Here is a 22,849-nt window from a genome sequence, read left to right on the forward strand (position 1 = left end):
CTGATTACACGGAGGAACGTGACGCCCAGTATCATTGACCGCACTGGACCAGACATCAGTCGTAACATTCCTAACTTTCGTCTGAGTCAACACAACGTACAGCCACAGTATTAACAACGTTTTACAAGGTTTCCTATAGATGTATACTACAAACAAAAAGGTTTCCTATAGATGTATACTACAAACAAAAAGGTTTCCTATAGATGTATACTACAAACAAAAAGGTTTCCTAGAGATGTATACTACAAACAAAAACGTTTCCTAGAGATGTATACTACAAACAAAAAGGTTTCATATAGATGTATACTACAAACAAAAAGCATGGGAACACTCTAAACTTTAATAGTCATGTATACTGAGAGCCATTAAATACGCAATTTGACATTCATATTCATACTTCCTTTACTCACAGAAATGTCAACACCAGTGACTGACATATGTTTTAAATAAACATCTGTTGATAACTTAATCGGAAAATGTCCAGTCAACAACAACGCCAGTGATGCAACAACGACATCAAATAAAGGAGGGGTCACTTGCAGTCAATATCGTATGTGTCCACCGTGCACTACAAGACAGTCTTCGGGGGCATTGGAAGACACAGATTTCTCAGAAACAGCTTTGAGATGGTCAACAGTGATGTTGAAGGGTCGGTGTCAATTCAGCACTTGTCTTTGGTCATGGCACGACACCTTCCAAAATGACCATGTTCAAAAACAGTTTTTCTCGACGTTGACGTCCGTCTGCAAAGGGTACGTTAAACCTGCGTTAAGGCATCTTCGCATCGTTTTGGCGCAGACATGACGTAGCCTAATCCCAGTTGTCCTCTTTGCAATATCAGTAGATGGTTTGGACCGATTTCGGAAGCGTGAGACTCGGATATTGCGGTCCTGTCGAACTGTCGTCAAAGGTGGAGCGCCAGGGTGCGGACAACTGTCGTCAAAGGTGGAGGGCCAGGGTGCGGACAAATGCATCACTTCCGGTGGCCTGAAAACGTTGTCTGAGTTGGCCAACGGTGTATGGATGCACATTACAGTGCCAGACAATCATCACATCTGAAGAAACGCCGCTAACCATAACACCGCTAACCATAGCGTGAACCTGATTCTTGTCGTCTTGTGTCAAGCGTGGCATTTTCTCAACGTAATTCAGTTTCACAATTCCTTGTATCGCAGGTAAAAAATCTCCAAAATAGAAGCTTTGTGAGTTCCAGGACAATTACGTTTTTAATGGCTTTCAGTATATAAATGTAAACGTGGAGAGGTCATGAATAAGTAAGTAAATATTACATTTTGTGTGCTTAACGGGCACTTTGAACGACATGTTTGAACATGCAATGAAGCAGCTGATTCAGTATTATTTGAATTTGAGTGAAACGAAACACTGTCAAAACCAGCGAAAATCAGAGGTGGTGAGACACACCAGCATCATGTTCCTTTCAAACACCCAAAGACAACAGTCTAGTGCAGGCGTTCCCATACTTTTAGTTTGTAGTATAGTTTTTGCGCAGTCTTAAAGCTCTTATAACTCCGTTACCAGGATGTGCTAGCCCTCTTTGCACCTTTGGCATGACATTCCACGCGGCACCAGGCACACCCCCTTCTCTATAAGATGATTCAAAGAGATGTGGAATAGTAAGAAGTATCTTTGAAAAAGCGTAGGTTATTTTTAGTGAGAACTGAGGATGGCACCTTGCTGATTGTTTGAGTCGCTGTAACAGTCCTCCGCATGTAGTAAAGTACCTTGGTTTCTGTTTTTACCGCGTATACATACAGTATATATATTACTTACGTCACAACAGAAAGTGAAATGTACAAACCCCAGAACTAAGTAGGGAGGGAATTTCCATTCTGAGCATTGATTCTGCTGTCCTTGCGCAATCAATACATACGAATTCTTCGCTCTGAAGTCGCATTGCCATCACCGAAAGAAGAAGGGTTGGGCGTGCACGACGTCGTCTGTTACATCATACCAAGCTCACTACGCCTCCAGTCATACTATGTGGGTCTACTTTGCACTGTTCGCCTCTGTTTTGGGTGAGTATGGCTGACGTATCTTATAGAGTAATCCAGTAGTAGTTTGTTATAAAAGGCATGCACTTTACCAATAATAAAGTTAAACTGATATTACTGCTTTGGGGCTTTGCGTTTATTGTTACGACTGACTGAATCAATAGTATTTCTTTGAATGTACCATTTTTCTGGTGGCCCCGACCGTGATGTTGCCGGAGTATTGCTAAAAGTAAAACCAACCTCAGTACATCAGTCTTTGAGTGTATACATTTAGAAGTCGGAGAGTCAGAAAAGGACAAACTTTATGGATAAACAACTTCTTATTCTGAATACATACATATTATCCTTATCTGTATCTGTATTAAAAGATTATAGTTTGCTAATGTTCAAGCCAGTTGAATTCTAATTTTGAATACTTCTCTCTCACCCTCGGGTGTACCCTAATGAACTATATGTCCGTGGTTTCCAAAACCCTTACAGAAAGTAGGCAAGGCCTGCTACCAACATTTGGAGGTTGTGTTACGATGAGGTTGTCACTCGTTAAGTAGATTTGTTTGAATGTTGGAAATTATCCATTTTAATTGAATTGTACGATTTTCATATCGTGCACACCCATAGTTATTATAATGCATCTCCAGATACCTTATGACTAATGGAGATGTTCATTGAGATTTCAAATTTGTAAGGTATGTTTAGAGTCAAATTTGATTAAAACATATTTAACTTCGGTTTTAAGTTATGTGTTCAAACGACTTGCAAGTTATGTGTTTAAGGCTTGTAAGTTTTCAAGACATGATCAACATGTTCAAATGCAACGGAAAATAAGTGAAAAGGCTGATCAGTGGACCTCTGCAATGAAAATCTTATACGCGTCTAAAGATAAACCATCTTTCTTACTATCTCTTTTATCACCATATATGCGGCGTTACTCATTACGTAAATTCAAATCAATGTTCATATTTACGATAAAACTTTTCTTGAAAACCTTTAAAATAACTGCATATATACATCCAGTATGCTTCAATTTCATTACAGTTACTGTATTTCATAAAACTGAGATGGAACTGTGATCGGGACAGCCGTTATGAGATTTTGTTAACCTTTGCCGCTGTTAATGGAGTTAAGTAAGTGTCACTTGACACAGCAATGGCCGGCTGTGATAGTTGACCCGTGGTGTGGTGTGACGATTGTGGGTAGGATCTGCTCCAGCTAATACAAGGGTTCCGTCATCGTCAGTTATACTGATAGATAAATGACGCATGCACCCATCATGTCACCTCGCCACTGTTCCCTGGTGTCGTCGCTTATTACTTACTTTGTGAGTAAACAATTCTAGGCAAGGAAAATAATCGGGATTTCGACAGGAAATATTATGTCAAGGCTATTTCAGACGAGGTGGGTTTCCCGGTGATGTGGTAACTGACACAAAGTCACTTTGTAAGTCGTGAACAGTTACACGACGATTTATGCTGATAAAGCCATGCTTGCTCTAAAGCATAGTTTTAGCTATGCTGTCTGTATAGTATTGGTGTTAACGCTGATGTACACTTTGGGTAAGTAAGCATTTAAAGATGACTGTCAGTTTCCCTTTCAATGGCTTCAGTGTAAACTAACTTCTAGGGGAGACGTCTGTGCCCTAGGCAGTCCGAATTGATTAATGCCAGTACGTACTCAGGAATAGTTTTCAACAGTTCGGATCCACCTTCCGATCTGCATTAGCAGGACTGATATGTGAAAAACATATGATGTATGTACTTAATCCAATTATTAATAGCAAGGAGATTGTAAATGATTTGGTGATGCATTGTCCATCAGATCATGGAGCAGATCGTTGACCTCCGGACTTGTCGCCGAATTAGTTACAGCGAATGATTCAATATAGTTTTACGGCGCACTTCACTGCAATATTCCAGTGAATAAATAAATATTGTAAATAATCGAGTCTGGACCAGACAACCCAGTGATCAACAGCATGAGCATCGATTTACGCCACCGGGGTACGATGACATGCGTACACCAAGTCAACGAAGGTGACTACCCATTCCCGCTAGCCGCCTTTTATAACACGCATGGATATCACGCCGCAAAGATAGATAACTAAGACACAGCCTGTCCCTCCCTTTCATGCCGGGTGGAAGGGCGGGTAGCATTTTATGTACCTTTGTCTAATGTCTGTTGGAATGCCACCGTCGCCGGATCGTGTTCCAAGTTCCAAATTAATTCCTATATACTTGCATATTCATTAACTGTTGCAGGAATAATTTTCATATATTAAGTTTCGGTCGAATTGCATTCAATACTCAGGGAAATCTTCCCAGATACATACACATAATTTCCATTCAAATTTCCAGTAGTTTTTAAGTAAACTGCAACTATTTAAACAACATATAGTAGACATACCAATCAGGTTTAACGTGAGTGTCTATGGATCAGATTAAAAGTTGTACTTATATATGGTGCTTAATCAGATGTGAAAGACATTTATGTACTCGTAGCTGAAAATGACTTCCAAAATGTTTGCAAAATATCAAACTAAAATGACTTCTACTCAAGTTATGAAAATTATTCTTGCAACGGTTAATCAACATGTAAGTCTATGGAAACAACACCAATGATTACTCACCCATCATAACACGTATATCACATGATCAATTATCGCATTATCACATAGTAAACGCACATGTGCGAGTACGGAATGTGTCATATAAACAATATCCTGTCAAGGTCATATGTTGCTGTTTAATGCCGCACTAGGCAGTATTCCAGATATATGGGGTCGGTTTGAAAATCATCGAGTCTGGACTAGACAATCCAGAGATCAACGTCATTGATGTACGCATATGTATCATGTGTCAACTACCCGATCCTGTTAGTCATCTCTGACAAGCATGGGTGGCTGAAGACAGAGTCTTTTCCAGGAATCAAAATGACTTCTCCTCAATGACGCAACACACATTTGTTTACTACAGAAGTCTACTCGGTGTTCGTGATCTCTACTTGCATGACACAGTCTACGCAAACAACCCCTTTTACCTACTCCCTTGGGCATAGAATTGGAACATTGTGTTAGGTGTTTGACGACGAAATATATTAGGGCGGACTGTACAATGTTTGGACCCAACAATCCAGTGGCTGACATTATAAGCATCGATCTAACGTGATCTACCATATTTTAACGTCTTTTGGTACGTACAGGTACCCATAGTGACTCAAGTATGGCGAGCCCACCTGCTCGGGTGACATGTTGTGGGTTAATATTTGATGAATCAACAATTGAATTCCATGACGATGAATAACAAACTCGTCGTTATTATTGTTGTTGCTGAAAACACTGTTGATCAGGGAGTTATGTTGTAAACTTCAGGAATACTAAAGGCAAGAAGGCTGTCAACTTCGTTATTGTCATGGACATGACGTTTCAGAGTATATTCTTACTCCCACATCAGACGTGTATAGTCTTACTCCCACATCAGGCGTGTATAGTCTTACCCATCACAATAAAGAAGTTGACATCCATAAAGATCTTGCCTTTATGAACATCACTTTTAAATGTCATTCAAAGACTCTATCGGGAATAATTCTTCGGGCGAGGGAATGAAGTGAGTTTGGGCCTGCCGTCGTGACCCTACACCGTGGACGATAACATGAGCGTGTCGCCAGGGCACAAACTCACGTCAGCCAGCTCAAGACCACATGGTCGACAGCGGAAAGAAGATGTGTACCTCAGGTACGTTCCAGCATACAGAAAAGTACCCTAAACAAAGTCAAAATACAGAATACCCACTATCCTACACGGCGGACAGGTCCATATTCCGTAACCAAGGAAACCGATTATGTTACGGCTTGAGAGTGACACTGTGCACCGCGAAATAATTTAAGATTTAATACAACAGTATGCCAGTTTCGATCAAAAATATATCTGTGAGGAATGGAATCGTAATGGCATACGTTCCTCTCTACAGAAACGTACCGGGCTGTAGGCATCTGTAGGACCTACATGCAACGACACCTTCTGCCAACTTGGAGGTGTGTGCCTTCCTTAAAAGCTTTGAACCTTAGGACTGTTTCAGCAAGTGAAGTTCAAACTAGAGTGCGAAGATGCGACTATTTTAAGTTACTCTGACCAAACGCCATCGCTACTGCAGCATCTATATGACGACATCAATGTGTTTCAGCACCTGGTGTTGCTGGGAAGGGCATCCCGGAATGCTACATCAATGGCACATGGACCATGGCTCCACCTGGTAAGATGTGTTGTCGCGGCACCCCGGAACCTATTAAAGGCAGGGCGTGCTGTTATGGTTCAGGTAAGAGTTTGCAACGCTCTTGTATTCCTTCACAAATATCTAGTATTTCCTCCATGCCGTGAACTGGTTTGGGTGTTTGTTTACTGTATTGATGATTCATGTTAAAGAAAAGCTGTACAAACTCAATGTTAAGACCGCAGATGTGAAGTGAGGCTGAATGAGAACTGATTAAAATTACCATTAATGAGTGAAAAGATACGTAGCGGTCTATCTAGTAAAATGGCAAACAAGTTCAATACCTCGGCAAAGAAGGACTTCACCCCAGGACTGACTTTCTCGCTGTTCCAGTCTCAAATCACGTCTACTACCCACTGCACAGCATCTGTTGTGAGGGCATGGTAATGCCGAGGTATATCGAGGTGTCTGGCCAACGCGTCGAGCGCACCTGCTGTAACAACAAAGCGGTTGTTCTCAATGAGGGTACGTATTTGCTAGCTGTGGCGATAGGAGTGAGAGAGTGAGTTTAGTTTTACGTTGCATTTGACAGTATTTCTGCAATACTACGGCGGGGGGCACACACTGTACCCATGTAAGGAATCGAACCTGGGTCTTACACGGGAAGCGCGAACGCTTTAACCACTAGGCTACCTCACCGCCCTTAAGGTGATAGGAAATAGTGGACACTATAAACACACTTGACACTGAGATGTACTAGTTTTCCTATCTACTGTACTGTGTTTTAATTCATACTTTGATAATTGTTTTCGTGATTTGTGGAGTGAGTGAGTGAATTTTGTTGCGTTTATTTTTACGCCATTTTTGACAATGTTCCAGAAGTATAAGTTTCACAAAGTGTACCCTTGTGGTGTAGCGAACACTTTAACATAAGACTACCCCACCGCCTGATATAATTGATTAACATAAATGTGACATAAATGCATTGTAAGGAAAAAAATGAAACCTGTCCATGTTCATAAAATGAAATAAGTCGCTTTTGACAGAAGAATGATTGTAGCAAGTCTTTCTGTCTAGACAGTTCTTTTTTATCATTTCATCAACCACTCTACTCCCTGCACCCGGTTAGGGTACTGACCCTCTATAGACCATACTATACCAAAGCAGTGCAGTGATGATATGTAAGCCAGTGCTATGATGTGTAAGCCAGTGCGATGATGTGTAAGCCAGTGCGATGATATGTAAGCCAGTGTGATGATGTGTAAGCCAGTGCGATGATATGTAAGCCAGTGCGATGATATGTAAGCCAGTGTGATGATGTGTAAGCCAGTGCGATGATGTGTAAGCCAGTGCGATGATATGTAAGCCAGTGTGATGATGTGTAAGCCAGTGCGATGATGTGTAAGCCAGTGCGATGTGTAAGCCTGTGTGATGATGTGTAAGCCAGTTCGATGATGTGTAAGCCAGTGCGATGATGTGTAAGCCAGTGCGATGATATGTAAGCCAGTTCGATGATGTGTAAGCCATTGTGATGATGTGTAAGCCAGTGCGATGATGTGTAAGCCAGTGCGATGTGTAAGCCTGTGTGATGATGTCTAAGCCAGTGCGATGATGTGTAAGCCAGTTCGATGATGTGTAAGCCAGTGCGATGATATGTAAAACAGTTCGATGATGTGTAAGACAGTGCGATGATGTGTAAGCCAGTGCAATGATGTGTAAGCCAGTGTGATGACATGTAAGACAGTGTGATGATATGTAAACCAGCAGGGTGTAATATGTAAGAGTGAGAAGGCACTTTCATAATGTCATTGGCCAGTGTGATGAGGTGAGTATTTTCTTCTCCAGACATACAGTGCTGTGGGGGTCAGCTGGTCAACAGACATGACACCCTGTGCTGCTATGACGAGGACAACCCAGACCAGGTGACCAAACACGCGCATGGTCCACACTTCAGCTGCTGTGGTATCAAGGTGATAGACGTGAGGGTTCAAGAGTGCAACCGGCTGAAAGGCAAGGAAGTCCCTGTGTATATAATGCGACAAGTGTGTGGTACACAAATCATCAATCTCCGCACTCACAAGTGTTGTCATGGTAAGTGCCCGTTTCTAAGGTTCATCAGAGGAAATAACGAAAAAGGAACTTGACATTATTCACGTTGTTTCTTCAAATACAGGAGTAAAAATTTGTTTCGAAACTATTATCGCTAGTAACTAAGAAAATATGTTTTCCATCGTTTTCCTGTTCTCGAATGTAGCGTAAACTGTACAGGAATAAATCTTTCTGTGTTGAATTTACAAGATAATACACTTTGAGTCAGTTAAAGATATATCCATATTAAATACATTTATCCACGTACATCAGACAAGGTGCATGATGTTCCTCACCTCAACCCACTCAACATCGGCGAGTTAAACCCTAATGTACAGTGCTGTGGCCAGACAGTCTACAACGCAACAAAACAGCAGTGCTGTCCCGGCACAAGTCTAGTTGGCACCGTGGTGGACAGGGACCAGCGGCAAGCATGCTGTGGGCAAGGTGTGTATACTGCTGTGTCAGCTGTCAGAGCACAGGAGACCTTACCCCTGAGACTAATCTCAGTATATATAGTATTCCCAGAAATTATTGAGAATCATGTTGCGTCATGTAACTCATTACGTTTATTAACTTCTGGCGTTTTACTTACATAAACATGTTAAAACATCATCCTTTTACAGTCTCAGTCTTGTTTTAGTACTTTGTTAGACCTCCTCGCTCAGCAATGCATGCCTGAATACGCCTAGGCACACTACCTATCAAAGTTTGTAGGTAATCGTGTGACAGGGTATCCCAATATTGGACCACCTCGCCCTTCATATCTTCAATATTTCTCAGTCCCTTTTGGTTTATTCTGTCCTTCATGACTCCCCCCCCACATTCTCAATTGGGTTTAGGTCTGGGCTGTAACTGGGCCAGTCTAAAACTTGAACATTTTCGCCCGACAACCACTGTTTTGTGTAGCGCGCAGTGTGTTTTGGGTCATTATCATGCTGGAAAATCCAATCATCTTCATACAATGTTTGTGCTGTCGGAAGAAGGTGACCATTTAGAATGTCAACGTATCTTTCTTTTGTCAAGTTTCCCGTGAAAACACACAATGGCGTCACTCCGCGAGCCGATATGCCACCCCACATGTGAAACTTCGGGCTATGTTTTGGTCGCTGGTAGGTAAGTTTGACAGTATATTTGGTCCAAATTTTCACACAGTTAGGGAAAAGCCAAACAGAACTTTCATCCGAAAAGAAAACATCATCCCAATCTTGATTTTCATGAGCCCGACACCAGTTTATACGTTTTTCCTTTTGTGCATCTTTCATCAACGGCAAGGGAATTCCACGTTTTTTCACCCAATTAAGTCTCTGTAATTCCTGCCTAACTGTTTCATTGCATACCTGAGGACTTCCTCTGCTAATCATTTCATTTCTGATGTTCTCAACACTTTTCAATTTGCCCCTACTCACAATCTGCCCAAGTCTTCGGCGATCCACAACACTGAATTTCCTAGACCGACCTGCCCCTGCTTTGTGCTCTATCCCGGTTCCTGTATGAATATTCTTCAAAGTTCTGTATACTGTAGACAGAGGAATACCATGTCTACAAGCTAACACTTTAGCATCAGCCTCACCCCTTTCAAAATCATCTAGAATGAGCTTTCTTTTCTCTCTTGCTGTAAATTCTGCCATGTCAAAACAGGAAGCCGTCTGCTCAGACAAGGGAGATAACTCTTGACGTAATGAGCTGCCTTCTAAGCCTTCAAGAGTTGTCTCCCTTATTTAGTATGCTTAGTGCACAGTGAAAGCCCTTTTTCCAATCTTAGCATCATTAGAAAAAAAACAAAGATTTTCTCAATAATTTCTGGGAACACTGTAGTACTGTCAGATAGCAGTTAACATCTCAGTCATCATCACCTGGCAGGTAATATCTCAACTGTGATGTGGCATGTGATGGTTGATATTATGATCATATGACAGTTGACACCTCCAGTATGGCCACAGGGCAGCTGACATCTCATGTATGGTCACGTGACAGTTGACACATCCACTATAGTCACATGACAGTTGACATTTCCACTATGGTCACATGACAGTTGACATCTCCAGTATGGCCACATGGCAGCTGACATCTCATGTATGATCACGTGATAAGTTGACATCTCCAGTATGGTCACATGACAGTTGACATCTCCACTAAGGTCACATGGTCACACTTGACATCTCCACTATGGTCACATGACATTTGACATCTGTATGGTCACATAACAGTTGACATCTCCAGTATGGTCACATGGCAGTTGATATATCTAGTATGGTCACATGAGAGATGACATCTCAAGTATGGTCTTGTGACAGTTGATATAACCAGTATGGTCACATGGTCACACTTGACATCTCCAGTATATGGATCCATGTGTTATCCCAGGTTTTGTAGACACTGGGCGTCAGTTATGCTGCATGGGGCAAGCAGTGGCCAAGACCTCCCCCCAGGACAAGTGCTGTGGAAATCAGACATATAACCCCTCCACACACAGCTGCTGTGGCAACACACCCTTCAACACAGTGACTCACTACTGCTGCTCAGGTATGTAGCTTCATTGAGCCGTCGGTAACACACAATCTGGCCATCATACCAAAGGCCAGCACAGATGTGCATGGAATATATTGTAATTTTCCCAGCAATCAGATTAAGGAAGAAACATGGTGTAAGCTGGTGTCAGCTGAGACTAATGCTTAGTCCCTGAATATGTATGATTTTGATAATAATAATAATAGACTTGCTTCATTTAGCATTGCAGGGAGAGAGGCAGGGAGGGAATTCTAGGCATTAGGTAAAAATAATGTCGTTCAGGGACAGTGAAACAGACTCGTGTCAGCCAAGAGCGTCTGTTGTTCAACACTGAATGATCTTTTCCCATTACTAAAACCAACATTGTTGCTAAAGGACAGGAAAAGCCACCTTTACAAGTTACAGCTGGAGGTAGTGTTGTCGGTCAGTAACCAGCTAGAAATCAGATGAAAGGGTTTTTAACAATATATGGCATACTTGACACTTTATCCTACAGCATGTTTTTCGTAACATCATTGAATGGAGTGGAAAATGCAGTATCATGTGTCCTCTCTGCTGCAGGCAGTCCCAGTCAACCACTAAAGAAGGGTCAGGTCTGCTGTGGTGGTTTTCCAGTTGCCAGTCACCAGCTGTGCTGTTTTGGAACAACACCAGTCAACAAACAATCAACACAAGATGACAGTTGCTGCAGGAAAGACTCCACCATCAGGACATACAACAGCACGCTAATGGTACATGGTGTCTTGCAAGTACCACCAGACACCCTACATTGTTTTCTTGATGGCAAGCGTTGGACTGTCATCCCCTGGAATGCATTGAACCTTATGTTCATTAGAACTGAATCTCACCTATGTGGCTTTGTGTTCAGTAGAGAATCCATGAGTATCAGTATGGCTTTGTGTTCAATATGGCTGTTGCCCATCAGAATCCATATGGCTTTGTGTTCAATATGGCTGTTGCCCATCAGAATCCATATGGCTTTGTGTTCAACAGGGCTGTTGCCCATCAGAATCCATATGGCTTTGCAATCTAGCTATGCCTGGTAAAACACAACTCCACAACATGGAAGAGCACCTCCTCCCCTCCCTTCATTGATATTAAAATATTCTTAAACAGATATAGGAGCTTTCTTAGAAATGGTCATCCTCTGTGTACAGTAATAGCTCTACTAACAGTCTTTATATGTTACAGTCATGCAACCCCTATACTGGAGAAATTGAGACCAGGATCAGTCATTTGGATGACACGTGTGAAGGTGCTCACTATCTCCCTGATGAAGCTGTGTGTTGTGGCGGTGAAGTCCATCACTTCCCTCCAGGAGACACTCTTGGCTGTTGTCGCTGGGGTCAGAAGCAGACGGTCTACAGTGAGGCCAGCCAGATGTGCTGCCAGGGTCACGTCCACAATGTCTCATCCCATGAGGCAGAGTAAGAGATCTTTGCCATTCCATAGAAGATACTGTACTTCTACACAATTCAGACTGAGCATCAAGATGCATTTTCATCATCCATCATGCAGCATATGTTCCAGAGGGCTATGTGAACCCATGTGAACAGCCTGCACTATTCATTCAGTAGCTGGTCATTTGTAACACCTTGTGACATCTCACCATGCACACCATGAATCAGTATACTGTTGAGTAGAATGTGTCTGCCCATTCATAGTCTGTTGCCTTCACACAGATGACAGTCTTACACTTTCTGCAGGGGTGATCACAATTAGCAGAAAAGGGCAGCTTCCAATAGTGAGGTCAGCCCCTGCAGACCGTGGGTTCAAATCCCTGGCAATCATGCTTGTAGGCTTTGAAAGAAGTAATTGTCTATAAAATGCACTTTTATATGACTGAAGTACTCTCCCAACAGACATAAAACCACTCATGTTCATAAAAAGAACTAACATAGCACTTGCTGTAATGATAAGCAACTTTACTGACTGATGATGGTGATGTCTCCAGATGCTGCCGGACCCAGGCCTATAAGCTCTACAGCGGACACAATCCCTGCCTAATCTGTACCCAGGAGAATGTCCCTCATCAGATATGTTGTGCAAACCAGACATACAAGTCGTATGATGGGGATGCCTGCTGCGGACATGTGCCCTACTTCAGCCAGGAGGACACCTGCTGTAACGGGCAGGTGAGACGTGGGCTGCAGTTATGTGAGCGCACATCAGCAGTGTCCAGTGTCCAGAACATCAGCCCCAGCAGCCATGGCCTCCTCATCCTGTCTCTGATGCTGACCCTGACGGGACGGATCATCATCATGCACAGCACACATACATCTCTGTAGGACCAGGTCTGGGAGAGCATGGAGCAATACGGGTAACAGTCACACACTCTCAAGTCATTTTGGAGACAATCCAGACGCTAGTCCCTGTAATTGGGTGTATTCTGTGCCTGACCTGGTGATGTTTCCTGACAAAGTGACTGACCTGGTGATGTGGTCTGACAAGGCGACTGATCTACCGATGTGGTCTGACAAAGTGACTGACCTGGTGATGTGGTCTGACAAAGTGACTGACCTAATGATGTGACTATTCAGTATTAACTATGTGATAATCTGTGAGTACAGAGCTGAAATGTTGATCTCAAGTCTGTGATATATTTACCATGAGTGTCTGTGTGCCATGGAGATCTGGCACACTCAGATACATTACTTCATCCATGCATACTGTATCTCTGAAACTGGCTGCCTTCACACACTGACAATCCATCAATAATTACATATGAATATGCTCATGATGTCAGATGTTTACAGGTGGCCTGGCTGAACTCCCTTTGATAAAGAAATTCTCCAAAGATTTTCAAAAATTCAAAATATACATTCTCATCTTTGAAAACATATTGTGAGAGTGAATGAATGTATGTAACATACTGACCCATCTGTAGTAGACACTAACTTACATTTACTGGATACTGTTAGTATGGTACAGTGCTGAGAAAATTCTTATTGCAGTGCAACTTCCAGTATCAGGTACAATGCATGAGTAAGAAAGTGAGGTTTTTAATACTTAGAGTTATAAAAGATGATATTCCTGTTGGTTTCTCAACTGAAGCACTATGAACTCTGCTTGGTGGCATCTGCTTATTACTGCTGAATATGTATTGTGAGGTGGTTTCCATTCTTGCTGTTGCCTAGTGAACATTTTCCACATTTCAACTGTTAATGTATTAGAAATGTGTTCATGAAATGGAAGGATGTAATGAACACTGCTGAGTGTAATGATGAACTGGAGTGACCATAACAACCATAACTGCTTCCAACTTGTGCAATAACACTTACTTTCAATGTCAGATAGGTTACGTCCATAAATTTGATGTTATTGACATGGTCAAGACGATGGGCACAAAAATGTTTCACTAATATATGTAACTGCTTCTACTTGTTGCAATGGTATTTTTTAGTTTTCATATTATGAATGTCATCAAGTAATAAAATAATTATTCATTATCACCTTGTGTTCTGTCTTGACACCAGTTGGTCATCCAATGTCTTAAACTGAATTGATTGCTATTCCGTCTTCTAGATTAAAAAATGACAAAAAAACCAACTGGATGCATGATTTATGATTACTTTGGATGTAGAACAAGATAACTCATAAGGATCACAAGTCTGTGATCTTGCTGGACGGACAAACATCTATAGGGGAATTTCCTTCATCAATGTCATTGGAATGTGAACAAAGTACATACATATCAAAAACAAAATGTGTGAAAATATGCAAATTACTAAATGGAAAATTCACACCTTTAAATAATGCTGTTACCATTCTATGAAATATTTACACAAGAAATTGATCAAGTTTATCAACAGTCCCCAAAGGATACATATAAGACTGGCCCGATTGTTGATGATGAATGGGTAGGCGGGTAGGTGCTAAACATTTACACTCAAATGACACCTGTGTGACCACATGGAATACACTATCAGCTCGGTTAAATGAAATCGTTTACTCATATAACACCTGTCTGTGTGGAGTGAACAAACTCCAGAGGATGAATGTCAGGTGAACACAATCTATCAGACTTTTTTGTTCTCAGTACAAGTAAACGAAGAGTGTACTATCGACAGTGTATTTCTAATCTGTGACACTGCTTTTTTTATTTTTCTCAAAATTTCCTAGTAAAGGTGACAATTAAATGAGATAACAATAACAATGAAGTTTTACAAAGCTGATTGCTTCTAGATCCTTCCCTTAGACTGGCAATCAGTGTTTAACCAGTGTTCACTTGACATGACCTCAGGGGAAGTCCATTTATATCTTGATGATGGGAGGTAGTGTATTAAAGTTCAGGATGTGCTTTTAATGAGACTAAATACACTGTATGTTGTGTGATTTAATTGCATGCACCATTCTGTGAAATGTCTCTTGACAGGATGAACAGGCACTTCATGCCACTGTTACACTCTGTTGAGCTTGGTAACAATCAACACTCTGAGATTCTGGTCAAATGACGTACAAACACAAAGTCCTGCCTTGTCTGGGCTCCAGTCAAAGCTGCTGATTGGCTGAGTGGACATTGTGACGTTCTGCAACAAGTTGACAGAGCCAACTACACCCGTGGCGACACCATCACTGTCTTCTACTACACGCTTGTCAGGGTAGGAGCTAGAGACAACAACAGCAGGGATTTGACATGAAGCCTTAATGGACAGAAGACACTAGGTGCCCAAACCTTACACATGACACTGACTGGCACAACCACAGTGTTACACATGTTATGTCGAGTATAATGACGATGATCTCTGTCAAACAAATGGTAACGACAACATCAATTTTAATTTTAATTTCAGTTTGCAGTGTGCAGTCTATTACCATTCAGGTGTAACAAGCACAAGGGATTCATAAACAATTTAGAGATACAGTTTGACATTGTAAATACAAATAAAATACTTCTTCATATACTAAAATGACAACAATATTCTATGGTCTACTCATGACAGTATTACACACTATACTATTCTATGGTCTACTCATGACAGTATTATGCACTACACTGTTCTATGGTCTACTCATGACAGTATTACGCACTACACTGTTCTATGGTCTACTCATGACAGTATTACACACTACACTGTTCTATGGTCTACTCATGACAGTATTATGCACTATACTGTTCTATGGTCTATTCATGACAGTATTATGCACTACACTGTTCTATGGTCTACTCATGACAGTATTACGCACTATACTGTTCTATGGTATACTTACGACAGTATTATGCACAATACTGTTCTATGGTCTACTCATGACAGTGGTATGCTCTATACTGTTCTATGGTCTACTCATGACAGTGGCAGATGGTGGGGTAACTTTGTGGTTCAGGAGTTTGTTCGGGTTCAATTCCTCATGTGGGCAAAATGTGTAAAACCCCTTTCTTATGTCCCCAGACACGATATTGCTGGAACATTGCTACTAGAAGTGGCATAAAATTATACTTACTCACTCACTCACTCACGACATTGGCATTTATTATACTGTTCTATAGTCTACTCACTATTTCCATAAGTTCAGGGAGCCATTGCCTCCACCTGTCATGAAGATGTCTCGGTTCTGGGGCAGATGCCGTGCTAGCCAGACTGTTGACTTGTGTGCCTGTAACAACAAACATGTCAACATTCAGTAGTTGGGAGAAACATACCCCCAAATGGTGTGTAATACTAAATATCCACACGTCCTCTACTTCCTCTCACACAACAACCTCTACTTCCTCTCACACACCACCCTGTACTACCTCTCTCACAAACAACTCTGGACTATCTCTCACACAACACCCTGTACTACCTCTCACACACAACTCTGGACTACCTCTCACACACCACCCTGTACTACCTCTCACACACAACTCAGGACTATCTCTCACACACCACCCTGTACTACCTCTCACACACAACTCAGGACTATCTCTCACACACCATGCTGTATGTACTTCCTCTCCACACCTCTGACACTACACCACTCAGTCCTCACCAACTTGCTCTAACACTCCATCCTGCACTTACTTCCTCTGACACTACATGCTGCACTTACTTCCTCTGACACTACATGCTGCACTTACTTCCTCTGACACTCCATCCTGCACTTACTTCCTCTGACACTCCATCCTGCACTTACTTCCTCTGACACTCCATCCTGCACTTACTTCCTCTGACACTACATGCTGCACTTACTTCCTCTGACACTCCATCCTGCACTTACTTCCTCTGACACTCCATCCTGCACTTACTTCCTCTGACACTACATGCTGCACTTACTTCCTCTGACACTCCATCCTGCATTTACTTCCTCTGACACTCCATCCTGCACTTACTTCCTCTGACACTCCATCCTGCACTTACTTCCTCTGACACTACATGCTGCACTTACTTCCTCTTACACACCACTCTGTACTTACTTTCTCTGATAAACCTGTGAAGCCCTTCTTGGGATGCTGCGTCCTCATATCAAACACATGGAACTTGGCCTCCAGGGTGGTAGCTGCCAGCTTGTTCATGTTGATGTCCTTCCGGTCAAACTCCAGACCACAAACCTGACCACACATACCACATGCACAGTCTTTATAAGGGTAACATCATTGTGTATGCACATCAATCTAGATGACTCTTAAGCAAACAGGGTTTATAATAAATACACCATCAATATAATCTAATATACACAAAATAAGTAACCTGATGATTTATTGGTAATTATGCTTATGGTGTACATGCATCAAGTGTCAGTGACAGGCATTAACATGCTGACTGCCTATCACACGTATACCCGTATCAATTCTAGTCAAATCTGCAACTTTGACTTATCTCATATCTACATTGGCGGTATTTCAATACAAGTTTCACATGCTGGCAAAATAGGCAGATGAATCAAACATCACCTGGCATTCCTAGTTACCAGTTAAAGTGTTAACGTGAATGACTGACCAGGCCCACTACTGGATGGTAGCTTCACAAGACTCTGGGAAAGTAGATTCACAACACCTCATGGTCAAGAGCTCATGGTGTTTCAATATTGTATGTGTTACCACAGCTGGCAGGGCTTCTGGTGTTGTAACAACAGAGAAAATTTTCCTCACTTAAACACTCACTCCATTTTTGATGTTTGTTTCCCATCTGAGTGTCATTGTCCTCAGGTCGAACAGCTTGACATCTCCATTGTCATATCCAGCACACACACATCTCTCCTGGTTGTTGTATGCGTTACCTAAACACACACAACACAGCATTCGTAAAGCAGCATGCACATAAAAGCATGGCAACATATCAATGTGGCCAGGGTTTTATGATTAAAATGAGATTTCTTCTTGCAAGTTCTGCATGTGTTGTTCTGTCACATCTGCCCATCATTACAGTGCCTGCAATGATTCACAACAAGAAACAAAGCCTCATTTCTTCATTCTGACAATTAAGAGTGAGTGAGTGAGTGAGTGAGTGAGTGAGTGAGTGAGTGAGTGAGTGAGTGAGTGAGTGAGTGAGTGAGTGAGTGAGTGAGTGAGTGAGTGAGTGAGTGAGTGAAGTTAAGTTTTACGCTGCTTTTAGCAATATTCCAGCAATATCACGGCAGGGGACACCAGAAAACAGGCCTCACACATTGCACCCATGTGGGGAATCGAACCCATGTCTTTGGCGTGACGACCGAATGCCTTAACCACTAAACACTACACTACCGCCCCTGACAATTAAGAAATGTGCAAATGACATCTGTGTCATTCCAGTGAATACTTGGGTCCACTACCAAATACCTTAGGCAGCAATGGAGAGGTAATGTCATATGATTTACTGAAAACCATGAAACATCAGATCCTGGTTTATAAAGCTTGAAACAAGTCTTTCTCTGTACAATAGGGGTGGTCAGACTCGCTGATTTGATTGATGCATATCATTGTATCCCCACTGAGTGAGATCGATGTTCATGCTGTTGATCACTGGATTTGGTTTTAAACATATTTTATTCATGAGGAAAGGATTGGGTACACGTTTTACAACTTAGAACACCTTCTCCGTAGTATTTACATAATATTATTTACATTCATTATACAAGATAAAAGACAAGTACAGAAAGATGAGAAAGATTGGGGTAATTGCAATAATTAAGAAAATCTTATTGATTGACAAATATATGTTTGAAAACTGGATTGTCTGATTCAGTGTGATTATTTGCAGTTATAACTGGAATGTTGATTTGTGCCTGTCACAGGTGACAGCAGCATGGTACAAGGGAGACAACTCCACTTACCGAACGCCACACTCCAACAGTCTCTCTTAGTCTCTCCTTCCCCAGGCTCCATTGTTGCCACTGGGTCATTCTTCTGACGGGAATCCCAAACTTTCACAGACCCTAAAACAAAGTACACAAGTTTCACAAAGACTACAACAAGATGAACAAAGGTGGCAGATCCCATAACATATTGACAGGTCCTACTATATACTCAAGGTTCACAAGCACTAGAAGATGTTCAAGGTTCACAGGTCCCTAAAGTTCAACACTAAAACGTGATGTTCCATATGTTCAAGATTCACTGGCCCATTATTCCTCGTTCTAAATCGTGAAAAAAAAACATTCTGAATCTTCACAACACACAAATACTCATTAACACCCTGAAACTGGCCAACACATGATGTTTATCAACATTCTAAAAACAAAGGTACACCAAAGGCCCATATGGGTTTTACTGTCTGCACTCACTGACACTGAGTACAGGTACATCAGAGAAGTGTCATTAGCTAGTTGTTTCAGCCAGTCCCCATGGTAGCACCTGGAACTGCACATTAGTGACCTCATTCCCACTACGTGACAATATGTCTTGAATGATGTGACCGCTACTGACAACGCAACAAAACAATCATGCAACGAATACTCTTGCAATTTCCAAGAAGGTAATACCATTTGATCATACTTTCAACCAATCAGACTACAGAACACAGTGACTTTGGGTTTACAAACATTAATGATTGATTTTCTATGTATCAATATCACCATTAATTGCGGTTCCAGTCAAACTTTACCACAACAATGTGTTTTTATTTGTTTACAACAAAGTCCCCATGCTCATCGGTGTTCTAAATTTGTTAATAAAATGACAAAATGAAAAAAAATGCATGAGAACCATCCAAACATGCCAGATATTGCCTGTAACTAAAGATGATCTAACAGTATTAACACCATTAGAATATAAGAGCAATGTCCACTGTATGTTGGCATACCATCTCGACTGCCGGTGACAATCTCTGGTGCACCTTCTCCTATGCCCAGGCCTCCCACGCCATCAATACAATTGATGATCTCCTTATGCCCCTTCACTGAATATACCGGTAGTTCCATAGAATCAAGATTCCTGAAACATTAGATAACTAAAATCATAAACTGAAACAACAAATATAGTGTGGTGATATTGTGTTTAGTTAACTATAACAGAATAGGATCATAATTAAAAGACCCCAAGAAACAGGGGCAATAATTATGAAAATGACTAGAATTACACATATCACTCAATCAACAGTAGGGCTGTTTATCGGCAAGTAAATTGTACCGCAATACATTGTGTTTCAGGTACCCGTATTGCAATACATATTGCGATAAATTGGGAACTTACGTGTTACACAGTGAGTGAAACAAATTGTGCATGGTAATATCAAGTCCCTAAACATATGTCATGATTCTGATAACAGCAATCTCAAAATGAAGTTGCATTGTCAGGGATTCCATTTCCTTTTTATACAATTTATAGTATAACAGTATGCCATTTTGTCATTGAATAATGAAAGAAACATTTGTCGTGAATACCATTCTGTGCAGATTTTGATTTCAACCAAAGAGAGGATCACAAAAACTCCATATGCTCTTTACCCAATATACAGTTTATCAGAAAGGATATTGCAATAAGTATTGTTTGAAAAGTAACCACTCACAGAAACCAAGACATACTGCTGTCTCTAAGGCTACTAGTCCATATATGGCTCTGCATAACTTTCCCATTGATCATATTTTTATAATATGTGCTAATCATGCTAATATTTCAGAGCTTACCACACAAAATAGAAAGCTGTATGGTGACATGGTACATATGTCATAAGATTACTACCTAACTGTAACTGTTCTAGGGAGTTAGTTTGTTCAGCTGTACAAACATCCCACAATTCACACGCATGTTCAAAATGAGGACAAATGAAAACAATACAGATGGCTCTTCAACAACTGTATCCTTGAACTCATTTCATGAGAAATAAGTATCTGTTTTAATGACCCCGAATACACATAATCATCATGTTTATCATTATATTATGAGTATGGTTATAGATATAACCATTCGTCAGCACCTATCTAATTACCATGTATGGTGACATGGTACAAATATCATAAGATACATGCAGCAATTACTTACCATATCTGCATCTTTCCATCAAAATCACCTGTTGCAAGGTAACGCTGCTGCAGTGTTGATGCTCCAAATGTAGAACATTTAAATGTTTTAGACTTTTCAACCTGGGAAAATTGACAAAATCCATGATGCAAATGATAAATCATTTATCAAGGTTACTTCTGGGAGAGAGAGGATGAGTATGTGTGTGTGTGTGTGCATGTGAGTATGTGTGTTTGTTAGTGTTACCATGGATCCTTACTGTTCAAGAGGGAGATAGAGAGTGTGTGTATGTGCATGTGTCTGTGTTTACACATTCCATTGCTATTTTCTTGAAGTGAAGGTAACAGACATATTCTACACTTACATTTGACTATGAGAAAGGAATGTATACCAGATGAATAAATCACTAAAGGACCTAGGATAATTTGAAATTGAAGAGAAAACACATGATGAATATTCACAACTCCTGTTGGATGCTGCCTCCTAATTTAGGGTTGTAGTAAAAAGGGCCGAAATGAAAAGTCATTGTAAAATAGTGTAAATAGTGTAATAACAAGACCTGTATCAGTCTGTCAGGTCAGGGAGAGGGGCATCTCTTGTTTGCTACTGACAAGCAATTAGCTCAGTTATCCATGGCACAGCAGTGCTTTGAGGATGTTACATTTAAAATGTCAAAGTCATCCGAAAGATGCTTCATGTCCTACCCCGTCCATTAGTCGCCTCTTACAACAAGCATAGCCGCCTTTAATGATCGAATGAACTTGCGCAAATTATTCTAGTTGTGTTAACTTGTGTTAATTAAGTAAATTATGAACTATGAACACAATCTAGAGCGAAAAATGCAGCATATATCTATTATCCATATTTACAAACATGCATATATGTCAAGATATTGCTCTCAATACGTACCGCGTGTGTACTCAGAGTCTGCAAGCTTGCCATGTTCGAACCAGGGATAACCTACAACATATAGGCTCTCTATATAGGCTCCCTGGTTCTAACTGATGTTGTGACACTAGATCTTACCTTCTGAACCAGACTGACATCGCCATGGGAAACTTCATACACCTGTATTGCTCCCGTTCCTCTTGCAAATCCCCCTAGTACCACGAACTTAGCAGAACAAGGAATCCATTTGGCATCGAAAAGTGTGTAGTCCAAAGGCTTCTGAATATGAGCAATAATCTGTGGTTTGTCCATGGCGCTTTCTGTTGAGTCTGGATACTTCTGGTCTACACGTGGGTAAACATCAGTAACTGTTTGGGTTTATAATCCCCATTCACATGTCAAAACTTGACTTAGCAGATGATTCGAGAATGGCCGCTACTCTCTACATCACGTGAATAACTCAGACCAACAGTGGGGCGACCCCTTTAGAGGGCTTGTGAACCGCACAAGGAGCTCACAGGGAGCCTTCATTGTCTTTCCTTGCACGACTATGTATCCGGACACATCAGACTTATCCACACCACAGACTCTAAACAGTAATATATCCACCACACACATGTAGAGTCCTCTGTTATAATGTGATTTTGAATAATAATCAATAATATTCTTAATGTTTTCATTTAGATTATCCACCGGCTTCAAATTCACACATAAATGAAGTTTAATGCAATTCCAGAGAGAGGCCATACATAGGCGATGCGTGTATGTGTTTCGTTTTAAACATATTTTATTCG

General features: G+C 41.1%; 2 protein-coding genes across 3 annotated transcripts; one reads left to right on the forward strand and one right to left on the reverse strand.

The window, feature by feature from the left end:
* The first annotated feature begins 3,400 nt into the window (after positions 1–3,400).
* On the forward strand, positions 3,401–14,265 carry LOC137294343 (uncharacterized). 2 transcript variants are annotated; one of them, XM_067825345.1, is made up of 10 exons: positions 3,401–3,565; positions 5,575–5,739; positions 6,188–6,319; positions 6,608–6,739; positions 8,060–8,305; positions 8,576–8,749; positions 10,670–10,828; positions 11,375–11,544; positions 12,005–12,240; positions 12,768–14,265. In XM_067825345.1, the coding sequence occupies exons 2-10, from the start codon at positions 5,706–5,708 to the stop codon at positions 13,099–13,101; spliced, it is 1,617 nt and encodes a 538-aa protein (XP_067681446.1). In that variant the 5' UTR covers positions 3,401–3,565; positions 5,575–5,705; the 3' UTR covers positions 13,102–14,265. The 2 variants fall into 2 exon arrangements, with proteins under 2 accessions (XP_067681446.1, XP_067681448.1); XM_067825347.1 differs by lacking the exon at positions 5,575–5,739 and having other exon boundaries at positions 3,430–3,565.
* A 95-nt stretch (positions 14,266–14,360) lies between these two features.
* Positions 14,361–22,562, reverse strand: LOC137294344 (dynein axonemal assembly factor 10-like). Its single transcript, XM_067825348.1, has 8 exons — positions 22,194–22,562; positions 21,189–21,289; positions 20,011–20,141; positions 19,043–19,144; positions 17,895–18,010; positions 17,208–17,342; positions 16,311–16,408; positions 14,361–15,421 (listed from the first exon to the last, which is right to left on the reverse strand). Exons 1-8 carry the CDS (start codon positions 22,365–22,367, stop codon positions 15,214–15,216), a joined length of 1,065 nt encoding a protein of 354 aa, XP_067681449.1. The 5' UTR covers positions 22,368–22,562; the 3' UTR covers positions 14,361–15,213.
* Between the last annotated feature and the right edge of the window lie 287 nt (positions 22,563–22,849).

Source organism: Haliotis asinina, chromosome 8, assembly GCF_037392515.1.
Source record: "Haliotis asinina isolate JCU_RB_2024 chromosome 8, JCU_Hal_asi_v2, whole genome shotgun sequence".
Lineage (NCBI taxonomy): Eukaryota > Metazoa > Mollusca > Gastropoda > Lepetellida > Haliotidae > Haliotis > Haliotis asinina.

Bases quoted from the DNA above. Each gene is read 5' to 3' on its own strand.
- LOC137294343 (XM_067825347.1), top strand. From the start codon at position 3,493: ATGCTTGCTCTAAAGCATAGTTTTAGCTATGCTGTCTGTATAGTATTG. The intron at 3,566-6,187 runs GTAAGTAAGCAT...AATGTGTTTCAG, and splicing joins AACGCTGATGTACACTTTGG to CACCTGGTGTTGCTGGGAAG. The intron at 11,545-12,004 runs GTACATGGTGTC...TATATGTTACAG, and splicing joins CATACAACAGCACGCTAATG to TCATGCAACCCCTATACTGG.
- LOC137294344 (XM_067825348.1), bottom strand. From the start codon at position 22,367: ATGGACAAACCACAGATTATTGCTCATATTCAGAAGCCTTTGGACTAC. The intron at 20,142-21,188 runs GTAAGTAATTGC...CTAATGTTTCAG, and splicing joins GATGGAAAGATGCAGATATG to GAATCTTGATTCTATGGAAC. The intron at 18,011-19,042 runs GTAAGTGGAGTT...GTGTGTGTTTAG, and splicing joins CTGTTGGAGTGTGGCGTTCG to GTAACGCATACAACAACCAG.